Below are 12,241 nucleotides of genomic sequence, written 5' to 3'. Positions count from 1 at the left end.
AATTGGCTACAGTATATTGTTAGTAAAAGCAGTTCGCTAAGTGTTGTTTTACTGTAAATCATCTGACTGCATGATAAGAAAATAACAATAAACCTTTTATCCACATTTTATTCATTATATAGCACAAACCCAAAATTGTATAGTAGATATTAAGTTAACAGTCAAATGTTATTGTTAACACAAAAATCTGTGGTTCTTTAAAAAAACATTTTTACAAAAGGCAGAGAGACGATATCTAAAGCACCAGATTTGGAATGAATACAGTTCTACATGGCCTCTGACTGGCCCTCTTTGACTTCTGACCCCTAAAGGGTTAAAACACCTTTTTCCTCTCCTCACAGCGTGGTCCAGAGTAAGGAGGGCGACAGCGGCACGAATCGGGAGACAAACACTTGCCTCCATTCAGACAGGGCCGGTGACACACAGCTGCAAGATAGAGAGAGGGGAAAGAGACAGAGGGAGGGGGAAATGAGAAAAAGAGATGTTACATTAAGAAAGAGAGGAAGGAGGGCTCATTATGTAGTCTGGTGGCCTCTTCACATCTGGGGAAACAGCTCCGAGAACAAAATCTCAAAACAGTCATTTTCAACAGATATCTCACATTGACAGGTTTCTCACTCAGTAGATTCTTTCAGGATAAAAAACACTTCTGTTAACAATTTCTTAATTTTCTGACAGTCTGATTTATATTTGTTATTCTTTAGCATGCCTGATTAACTTCTCTGCTATCTATTGTTTGACCCAAGTGTGTCAGTGTGTTACAAATTAACACACTTGACACACATCCAGAACAGATCAGTGATTAGGCTCCAGTTATGGGTTATACATTTATTTGGCCTGTTGCCTGTTTCTGTKTAAGTGTGTCTGCAAGTGTGTGCATAATTTACCGTGTTTGTGAGTCTGTTGGAGTGAGAGTAAAAAAGTGCATGTCTGAAAATGTGTATAGTTTATGTTGGTTGTGTGTGTGCCAAATCTGTGAGATTTTACATTACATTTTAGTCATTTAGCAAACGTTCTTATCCAGAGCGACTTACAGTTAGTGCATTTATCTTAAGATCTCACTCACCAGTGTGGCAGGCTCCACCCAGCCAGCCCTCTGGACAGCTGCAGATTCCTGGGGCCACACAGCTGCCCCCGTTCCTGCACCCCTGGGGACAGATCGCTGGGGAAACATCGCAACAACGCATTCTCAACATTCCGGGAACCAATAAATCACCATTATACCTTTGGCCATGTGAAGTGTTTTCTTTGTCCCATTCGATAGTAATTAAATCAACTATTTTTTATTGTTTTAGTACGTGTGAAGGTATCTTGGCATTTGAATTAARTTGTCAGAGGGTTCCAGAGAGGATTAATAAGCTACTGTTGATTAATAGGCCAGCTGAGCAACCAGTCTCACTGCTGGTTTCACCTMTGTGTGGATTAGGCTAATTAGGAGGTAAACAAACCCTCTTGGCATTTGGAGCCAGTCCAGCTGGAGGGACAGATGCACTTGGCCACTCCGTTCACAGCGATGCAGTCRCCACCGTTCCAGCATCCACTATCACATTTCACTGGAAAAGACAGACATGCAATCAAATCATCCACTTACATGTCCATGCTCCTAACCTATACTATAGGACTAAGACTTAACTCCCTACCCTTTTCAAACCACACTCAATCCAAATAAAACATTAGGTTACTTGTACTAGCCTACTGTAGTTACCAATAAATATATATTATTACAATATTTCATCAGATTTGTAACATTAACCAAGCACCAACATACTGTATATCTAGAAGGTTAACAGAATTAGTTAAGTACCTTTATGACAATATTTTCCTCCAAATCCAGAAGGACATCTGCATTTTCCAGGGCGAAGACACTCTCCTCCATTCTTACATTTGGGGTAGCAGTTAGCTGTTCAAAACAACAGACAATATATTCATCAGCACTCATTCAGTAAAGTCATGCAACCTTTCCATACATGTTGTGAAAAATAATATGATATACATATTTCATACATTCTTCAATGCATCACTTTTCTTTTCTAGTTTGGATATTTTGTTTACTGTTTCCTTTCTAGGCAAATATAAAGTAACATCACCATACTGGCAGGTCTCTCCCTCATAGCCGCGAGAACAGAAGCAGGTGTTGTTTCGGATGCAGATGCCAGCATGTTGGCACGGAGGGTCGCACGTCGCTTTGAGGTCAAAAACAAAGGGCACCGCCACCCCTCGCGGAGCGTCCGAGCGCGCTAAGCAGATGCCTACAAGCGCAACCGAGCAGGCCAGCAGCGCGAGGTCCACCTTCATCAACGCGGTAAAGCAGCAGCGAGAGAGCACCATCCTCTTCACTTAGTGGACAACGGGAACTGGGGTTGAAACCAAGTCCTTCGAGCATTGACACCGCAAGGCTTCTCTCCACGTCGCCCCCACTGATGAACAGAGAAACTACAGCAGATGTTAGTCAGCGGAGAGAAAGGGTATGGAGAGGACGGGACCTATGTGAAGCTAGCCACAATATCGATTAACAACAGTAGTAGATATTGCTGTTCGGCTTTCAAATAAAAGTCCCTAATTGAAAGTGACGCAAACGGATACAAATAGTGGTTTTCATGACATATTTGGACTAGGTAATGCWAAAAAAAAAGGTTGATTATMAAATTTAAATAAATACAATAATTTGACAATATGCAGTAAAAAGAAACTGTTGAAATCTGACTGTGGATGTATTAGGCAGCATAATTGCATTGGGGGCATAAGAATGTGGACACCTATCCRAACCTCTCATTCCAAAATCATGGCCATTAATATGGAGTTGGTCCACCTTTTGCTGCTATAGATGAACGATTCCAATGGACGAAACAGATTCGTCCTCGGACTGCCAGATAGTGAAGCATGATTCATCACGCCAGAGAACATATTTCCACTGCTCCAGAGTCCAATGGCGGCAAATCCCCTCCTCATTTCATGGGTGCACACTACATAGGTAAGACTATACAGTTCAATATGAATGTTCAATACACACAATAGATTGGCTGGGGAGGTGATTTGCCATGGTCAAAGTCCTGCAATATGAGCTATGACGCTAATATTTTTGACTCCAACACCATCATCAAGTTTGCTGATGTCACGGCGGTGGTAGGACTGATCACCGACGCCAATGAAGCAGCCTATAGGGACGTGATCAGAGACAACAACCTCTCCCTCAACGTCAGGGAGACAAAGGAGCTGATCCTGGACTACAGGAAACAGAGGTGCGAGCACACGCCCATCCACATCGATGGGGCTGTAGTGGAGTGGGTCAAGAGTTTCAAGTTCCTCTGCACCCACATCAGTAAGGAATTAACATGATCCATACACAGGAGGCTGAAAAGATTTGGTATGGGTCCTYAGATCCTCAAAAAGTTGTACAGCTGCCCCTTTGAGAGAATCTTGACTGGCTGCATCACCGCTTGGAACGTCAACTGCAATGCACCCAAACGCAAGGCACAACAGAGRGTGGTGAGTAAGGCCCTGTGCATCCCTGGGGCCGAGCTCCCTGCCATCCAGGACCTCTATACCAGCCGGTGTCAGGAGAAGGCCCAAAGAATTGTCAAAGACTCCAGCCACTAAAGCCATAGACTGTTCTCTCTGACACTGCACTGCAAGCAGTAAGTCTGAAACATTTTACATCTGAGTAATTTAGTAAGTACATTTTTCCTCAATAAAGTAGCTATCAGGAAAGTCAGAGCTAGTAAGGGGGAAGAAAGTCAAGTGCAAGGGCTTTTTGTGTTGGGGGGCGAGGAGGGGGTTGCTGTGGGATTATTTAAGAAACTCTTCGAATAGGTAGGGTTTCAGATGTTTTTGGGAGATGGGCAGGGACTCTGCTATCCTAGCTTCAGGGTTAAGCTGATTCCACCATTGGGGTGCCAGCACAGAGAAGAGCTTGGACTGGGGTGAGCGGGAGTTGCCCTCCCATAGGGGTGAGAGGGCCAAGMGACCAGAGGTGGCAGAACGGAGTACTCTGTTGGGGTGTAGGAGTTGAGCATAGCCTGAAGGTAGGGAGGAGCAGTTCCTCTTGCTGCTCCGTAGGCAAGTACCATGGTCTTGTAGTGGATGCGAGCTTCAGCTGGAAGCCAGTGGGGTGTGCAGAGGAGCAARGTGTCATGGTGGACTTGAGAAGGTTGAACACCAGGTGTGCTGCAGTGTTCTGGATAAGTTGCAGAGGTTTCATGGCAAAAACGGAGGGTCCAGCCAACAGCGAGTTGCAGTAGTCCAGAAGGGAGGCGACAAGTGCCTGGATTAGGACCTGCGCCGCTTCYTGTATGAGGTAGGATCATACTCTACGGATGTTGTTGAGTGTAACCGATGTGAAATGGCTAGCTAGTTAGCGGTGGTGCGCGCTAATAGCGTTTCAATCGGTGACGTCACTTGCTTTGAGACCTTGAAGTAGTGGTTCCCCTTGCTCTGCAAGGGGCTTTTGTGGAGCGATGTGTAACGATGCTTCGTGGGTGACTGTTGTTGATGTGTGCAGAGGGTCCCTGGTTCGCGAGGGGACGGACTAAAGTTATACTATTACATTGGTGCTGTTGACCCGGATCACTGGTTGCTGAGGAAAAGGAGGAGGTCGAAAGGGAAGTGAGTGTAACCGATGTGAAAAGGCTAGCTAGTAAGCGGTGGTGCGCGCTAATAGCGTTTCAATCGGTGACGTCACTCGCTTTGAGACCTTGAAGTAGTGGTTCCCCTTGCTCTGCAAGGGCCGCGGCTTTTGTGGAGCGATGAGTAATGATGCTTCGTGGGTGACTGTTGTTGATGTGTGCAGAGGGTCCCTGGTTCGCACCCGGGTCGGGGCGAGGGGACGGACTAAAGTTATACTGTTACATTGGTCTCGGCTGCATGATCCTGCAGGAGTGTGTCACTGCTTTGATGTTTGCAGAGACGGACAGGGTGTGGTCCTAGGTCACACCAAGGCTCTTTGAGCTCTAGGAGGGGGACACCATGGAGTTATCAACCATGATGGAGAAGTCTTGGAGCGGGCAGACCTTCCCCTGGAGGAAGAGCTTGAGGTGGTGGGCCGACATCCAAGCTGAGATATCTGCCAGGCACGCAAAGATGCGTGTTGCCACCTGGGTGTCAGAAGGGGGGAAGGAGAAAGATAGTTGTGTCATCTGCATAGAAATGATAGGAGAGAGCATGTGAGGACATGACAGAGCTGAGTGACTTGGTGTATAGAGAGAAGAGGAGAGGTCCTAGAACCGAGCCCTGGAGGACACCAGTAGTGAGAGTACATGGTGCAGTCACAGATCCTCTCCACGTCACCTGGTAGGAGCGTCCTGCTAGGTAGGATGCAATTAAAAAGTGTGCAGAACCTGAGATGCCCAGCTCTGAGAGGGTGGAGAGGAGGACCCTGAACAGCTTCTACCCCCAAGCCATAAGACTGCTAAACAAGACTACTAAATACAGTGGCAAGATAAAGCATGTGAATCCATTATAATTACCTGGATTTCTACATATATTTGTCATAAAATTTGATCTGATCTTCATCTAAGTCACAACAATAGACAAGCACAGAACTAATAAACTAATAACACACAAACAATTATATGTTTTCATGTCTTTATTGAACACATTGTGTAAACATTCACAGTGCAGGGTGGACAAAGTATGTGGACCCTTGGATTTAATAACTGGTTGGCCCTCCTTTTTGCAGCAATAACCTCAACCAAACATTTTCTGTGGTTGTGGATCAGACCTGTACAATGGTCAGGAGGAATTTTGGACCATTCCTCTTTACAAAACTGTATCAGTTCAACAATATTCTTGGGATGTCTGGTGTGAACCACTCTCTTGAGGTCATGCCACAGCATCTCAATCGGGTTGAGGTCAGGACTCTGACTGGGCCACTCCAGAAGGTGTATTTTCTTCTGTGAAAGCAATTCTGTTGTTGATTTACTTCTGTGTTTTTTGTCGTTGTTCTGTTGCATCACCCAACTTCTGTTGAGCTTCAATTTGCTTTAACAGATAGCCTTACATTTTCCTGCAAAATGTCTTGATAAACTTGGGAATTCATTTTTCCGTCGATGATAGCAAGCTGTCCAGGCCCAGAGGCAGCAAAGCAGCCCCAAACCATGATGCTCCCTCCACCATACTTTACAGTGGGGATGAGGTTTTGATGTTGGTGTGCTGTACCTTTTTTTCTCCACATATAGTGTTGTGTGTTCCTTCCAAACAACTCAACTTTAGTTTAATCTGTCTACAGAATATTTTGCCAGTAGCGCTGTGGAACATCCAGGTGCTCTTTTGCGAACGTCAGATGTGCAGCAATGTTTATTTTGGACAGCAGTGGCTTCTTCTGTGGTGTCCTCCCATGAACACCATTCTTGTTTAGTGTTTTACGTATCGTAATCTCGTCAACAGAGATGATAGCATGTTCCAGAGATYTCTGTAAGTCTTTAGCTGACACTCTAGGATTGTTCTTATCCTCATTGAGCATTCTGCGCTGTGCTCTTGCAGTCATCTTTGCAGGACGGCCACTGATAGGGAGAGTAGCAACAGTGCTGAACTTTATCCATTTATAGACAATTTGTCTTACCGTGGACATCAAGGCTTTTAGAGATACTTTTATAACCATTTCCAGCTTTATGCAAGTCAACAAATCTTAATCTTAGGTTTTTTGAGATCTCTTTTGTGTAAGGCATGGTTCWSATCARRCAATGCTTCTTGTGAATAGCAAACTCAAATTTTGTGAGTGTTTTTTACAGGGCAGGGCAGCTCTAACCAACATCTCCAATCTCGTCTCATTGATGGGACTCCAGGTTAGCTGACTCCTGATTCTAATTAGTGAAGTCATTAGTCTAGGGGTTAACATACTTTTTCCAACCTACACTGTGAAAGTTTAAATGTTGTATTCAGTATAGGCAAGAAAAATACAATAATTTGTGTGTTATTAGTTTAAACATACTGTGTTTGTCTATTGTTGTGACTTAGACGAAGATCAGAACACATTTTATGACCAATTTATGCAGAAATCCAGGTAATTCCAAAGGGTTAACATACTTTTTCTTGACACTGTAGCTAATCAAATGGCTGCCTGCTGCCGCTACTGTCTGTTATTCTATACTGTTGCCTAGTCACTTTACAGTAACCCTACTTATATACACATAGCTACCTCAATTACCTTGTACCCCTGCACTCCGACTCGGTACTGGTACTTCCCGTATATAGCCCTGTTATTTTTACTTGTCATTGTTATTCACTCTGTATTTATTCCTCATGTCACAATTTTTTWTTWWATCTTTAACTCTGCATTTCACTGTTAGTCTACACCTGTTGTTTATGAAGCATGTGACAAATAACATTTGATTCGATTTTTAATATATGTGTTAACTCTACAGTTGTAATCTGTGGGTGTCACTGAGTAGGCTGATACTGAAATTCAGTTAAGGCTGTACAGTCCAATATGAATGAATGTTCATTACGCACTATGGTTTGACTGAGGAGGTCATTTGCCACAGTCAAAGTCCTGCAATAAGACGCTAATATTTTTKACTCCAACACCATCATCAAGTTTGCTGATGACACAACGGTAGAAGGACTGATCACCAATGACAATAAGAGCTCTGACGCTAATGTTTGTGTAAACTGTACTGAGTTGTAATCTGTGGGTGTCACTGAATAGGCTGAGACCCCATTCCATGGGTGCACAGACAGTGCACACTCCATATGTAAGGCTGTACAGTGCATATACTGTATGTATGCCCCAAATGCAATTATGCAGTCTAACACATCCACAGTGGGATTTAATATTTTTTTTTGTATTTATTTAAACATTTATTGAATTATTATAAAAAAATATATATTATATTACCACAAGCCATGCTTGTTTAGCATTATCTAGTCCAAATATGGCATAGTTCCACTATTTGTATCCGTTTGCGTCACTTTCATTGCGGGACTTTTCTTTTGAAGGCAACTCGTAAATTCCATTATTGTGGCTAATAGTTATTGTGGCAAGCTTCACATAGGTGAGGACAGGGTGGGATTGGGAAGTTTGAAGGTGGCCTCAATTTCCTCTCGGTCTCTCTGGGCTAAGTCGTTCTGCAGAGAGGAATGCCTGCCATTCAATTTATTGACAGCTGTCTCTGAACTCTGTCGGGACTTTTCCAGCTAATGTGAAAGGTCAACAAGGGACTTCCTTGATGTTAGAGAAACCCAGTCAGTAGTGGTCCTTTTCCAGTTCACACAAACATTTTAATACTTATAGCTACTATGTCACGTGTTCATAGTCTGTGTACCAGTCTTTTTAGCTTACATTCCACTCCTTGACACTCCTGTCAGTTTCCTACATAAACAGCCAGGGTTTAATGAAATAGGCCTAGGCATTATACTTTTTTTTATTGCACATTTAATTACACTGACGCATTTGGTGATGTTCAACTTCAGTTCATTGGCACAAAACGTGTGCCAGACAAAAATATTATTGTGCAATTCATGCATCTCCGCTGGCATCTCCACTGGCCTCTCTTACACCCATCCTCTCTCTATTCCTCTTATAACTCTTGAACCAGTAGTCTAGCCCAATGTGTGTCCCAATACACTGAGTGTACAAAACATTAGGAACACCTTCGTAATGTTGAGTTGCATCCCCTTATGCCCGCAGAACAGCCTCAATTCGTCGGGGTATGAACTGTACAAGATGTCGAAAGCGTTCCACAGGGATGCTGGCCCATGTTGACTCCAATGCTTCCCACAGTTGTGTCAAGTTGGATGGATGTCCGTTGGGTGGTGGACCATTCTTRATACATATGCGAAACTGTTGACCCAGCAGCGTTGCAGTTCTTGACACAATCAAACCGGTTGGCCTGGCACCTATTACCATACCGCTTTTAAAGGCACTTACATCTTTTGTCTTGCCCATTCACCCTCTCTGAATTGCACACGTACACAATCAATGCCTCAATTGTTTAAAGGCATAAAAATCCTTCTTTAACCTGTCTCCGCCCCTTCATCTACACTGATTGAAGTGGATTTAACAGGTGACATCAATAAGGGATCATAGCTTTCACCTGGATTCACCTGGTCAGTCTAYGTCACGGATAGAGCAGATGTTCCTAATGTTTTGTACACTTAATGTAGTTTGGTCACCTATTTTGAGCAATTAAAACATATATTCGACAAAGAAGCACCTTGCTCTTGCTTGCTGGATATAAAATATGCTACARTGTTCACAGTGGTGYGGMAGTGGTGGGGAAGCTTCTCTGGTGTGATGTGATCACATTGGCTGGTGGTAAAAAAGCAATGAACAGGAATACTATGTTCTCCCGCGCCAAATGTTTATGTTTACAATTCAATTAATTATGTCAGAATGCTGAATGTTATGTTTCCAATCAAATGTATGAATTAAGTTTTAAAAATGCAATCTAATTTGTATGAACATTATGATTGGATAGCTGTGAGGGTTATCGAATCAGGATCAAATCCTCTGATCTCCTCGAGCTCATTAATGATAGAATGTTCATATTTGAAGATTGCCGAAAGGCCGGTCTCTTTGGCAAATGACAAGTGGCAAGGAGTGGAATGTAATAGCTGAACAGAGGCTGCAACCTGGCTAACGTGTTCACATGATAGACTTCAATAGAAGTTTTGTCAACAAAGCCCCATATACTACCCACCCCTGCGACCTGTATGCTCTCGTTGGCTGGCCCTCACTTCATACTCGTCGCCAAACCCACTGGCTCCAGGTCATCTAGAAGTCTTTGCTAGGTAAAGCACCGCCTTATCTCAGCTCACTGGTCACCATAGCAGCACCCACCCGTAGCACGTGCTCCAGCAGGTATATTTCACTGGTCACCCCCAAAGCCAATTCCTCCTTTGGTCGCCTTTCCTTCCAGTTCTCTGCTGCCAATGACTGGAACGAATTGCAAAAATCACTGAAGCTGGAGACGTATATCTCCCTCACTAGCTTTAAGCGCCAGATGTCAGAGCAGCTCACAGATCACTGCAGCTGTACATAGCCCATCTGTAAATAGCCCATCCAACTACCTCACCCATACTGTTATATATATTTTGTTTGCTCCTTGCACCCCAGTATCTCTACTTGCACATTCATCTTCTGCACATCTATGACTCCAGTGTTTAATTGCTAAATTGTAATTATTTCGCCACTATTGGCCTATTTATTGCCTTACTCCCTTATCTTACCTCATTTGCACACACTGTATATAGACTTTTTTTTCTATTGTGTTATTGACTGTATGTTTGTTATTCCATGTGTAACTCTGTTGTTGTTGTTTGTGTCGCACTGCTTTGCTTTATCATGGCCAGGTCCAGTTGTAAATTAGAACTTGTTCTCAACTAGCCTATCTGGATAAATAAGGTGAAATAAAAATAAAATAAAAGTTTACAAGTTATCAATGCTTCATTATTACGTTCTATGCATGATGTGATAGTTATTAGTCAGAATGTAGCCTAATGTAGGCTATAGCCTGTAAAGTATAGTCTGCTGAGCTTGAAGTAGACCTAATTCACAATGGTAGGTACACTCTTAGAAAAATCGGTTCCCCATTGGGGACCCTTTTGGTTCCAGGAATAACCTTTTTGGTTCCAGGTAGAACTCTTTTGGGTTAAATTTAGTACCCTCTGGAAATAGGATTCTACATGGAACCAATAGGTTATACCTGGAACCAAAAAGGTTATTCAAAGGCCGAAGAACCCTTTTAGGTTGTACTAGGTAACTATATTTCTCCATTGCTGACCAACTGACAGTGTCTTCACTGACATTTTCAACCTCTCCCTATCTGAGTCTGTATACCAACATGTTTCAAGCAGACCACCATAGTCCCTGTGTCAAGAACACTAAGTACTGCCTAAATGACTACCGACCCGTAGCACTCACGTCTGTAGCGATGAATGCTTTGAAAGGCTGTTTATGGCTCACATCAACACCATTATCCCAGAAACCCTAGACCCACTCCAATTTGCATACCGCACCACACAGATCACAAATGATGCCAATCTCTATTGGCACTCCACACTGCGCCGTCTCACATCTGGACCAAAGGACAACCTATGTGAGATATGCTGTTCATGGACTACAGCTCAGCGTTCAACACCATAGTGCCTCAAAGCTCATCACTAAGCTAAGTACCCTGGATCTAAACACCTCCTCTGCAACTGGATGCTGGACTTCCTGACGGGCCGCCCCAGGTGGTAAGGGTAGGTAACAACACATCCGCCACGCTGATCCACACAACAGTGGTAGGCCTGATCACAACAACGATAAGACAGCCTAATAGGGAGGAGGTCAGAGACCTGACCGTGTGGTGCAAGGACAACAACCTCTCCCTCAACGTGATCAAGACAAAGGAGATGATTGTGGACTACAGGAAAAAGAGGACCATTCTCATCGAAGGGGCTGTAGTGGAGCAGGTTGAGAGCTTCAAGTTCCTTGGTGTCCACATCACCAACAAACTAACATGGTCCAAGCACAACAAGACAGTCGTGAAGAGGGCACGACAAAACCTATTCCCCCTCAGGAGGCTGAAAATATTTGGCATGTGTCCTCAGATCCTCAAAAGGTTTTACAGCTGCACCATCGAGAGCATCCTGACGGGTCTGCATCATGGCCTGGTATGGCAACTGTTCGGTCTCCGACCGCAAGGCACTACAGAGGGTAGTGTGTATGGCCCAGTACATCACCGGGGCCAAGCTTCCTGCCATCCAGGACCTCTATACCAGGCGGTGTCAGAGGAAGGCCCTAAAAATTGTCAGAGACTCCAGCCACCCTAGTCATAGACTGTTCTCTCTGCTACCGCACGGCACCGGTACCGGAGCACAAGTCTAGATCCAAGAGGCTACTAAACAGCTTCTACCCCCAAGCCATAAGACTCCTGTACAGCTAATCAAATGGCTACCCAGACTATTTGCATGCACCCCCCCTCCCCCAATTCTACGCTGCTGCTACTCTCTGTTATCTATACATAGTCAGTTTAATAACTCTACCTACATGTACATATTACCTCAATTACCTCGACACCATTTACCTCGACACTGTTGTATCCGGCACATGTGACAATTAACATTTGATTTGATTTGATCATGGAAGGGAGAATAGGCTAGAGGTAGAACATAAATGTGTTGTTGGATTTCTCTGTAATGGAAGTCCATCGACAGCGCACCTGGAAAAGTCATTTCCTTACATCTGGAAAAGGGAAAGTATATATGATCTATGGGGAAGGAGATTACATTTACACAACCAAACTAGTCTAGTCTGCTCCCC

The 12,241-nt window shown here is 43.9% G+C and overlaps 1 protein-coding gene across 1 annotated transcript; it reads right to left on the bottom strand.

Annotated features, from left to right (window-relative positions):
- Nucleotides 1–90: 90 nt before the first annotated feature.
- Nucleotides 91–2,447, bottom strand: LOC112071252 (wnt inhibitory factor 1-like). Its single transcript, XM_024138719.2, has 5 exons — nucleotides 2,088–2,447; nucleotides 1,805–1,900; nucleotides 1,449–1,553; nucleotides 1,067–1,162; nucleotides 91–426 (listed from the first exon to the last, which is right to left on the bottom strand). Exons 1-5 carry the CDS (start codon nucleotides 2,326–2,328, stop codon nucleotides 314–316), a joined length of 651 nt encoding a protein of 216 aa, XP_023994487.1. The 5' UTR covers nucleotides 2,329–2,447; the 3' UTR covers nucleotides 91–313.
- Between the last annotated feature and the right edge of the window lie 9,794 nt (nucleotides 2,448–12,241).

The sequence above is a fragment of the Salvelinus sp. IW2-2015 genome, unplaced genomic scaffold (assembly GCF_002910315.2).
Source record: "Salvelinus sp. IW2-2015 unplaced genomic scaffold, ASM291031v2 Un_scaffold1555, whole genome shotgun sequence".
NCBI classification, from domain to species: domain Eukaryota; kingdom Metazoa; phylum Chordata; class Actinopteri; order Salmoniformes; family Salmonidae; genus Salvelinus; species Salvelinus sp. IW2-2015.
Note: the sequence above shows the minus strand (reverse complement) of the source record. Positions and strands in the feature narration are given on the sequence as shown.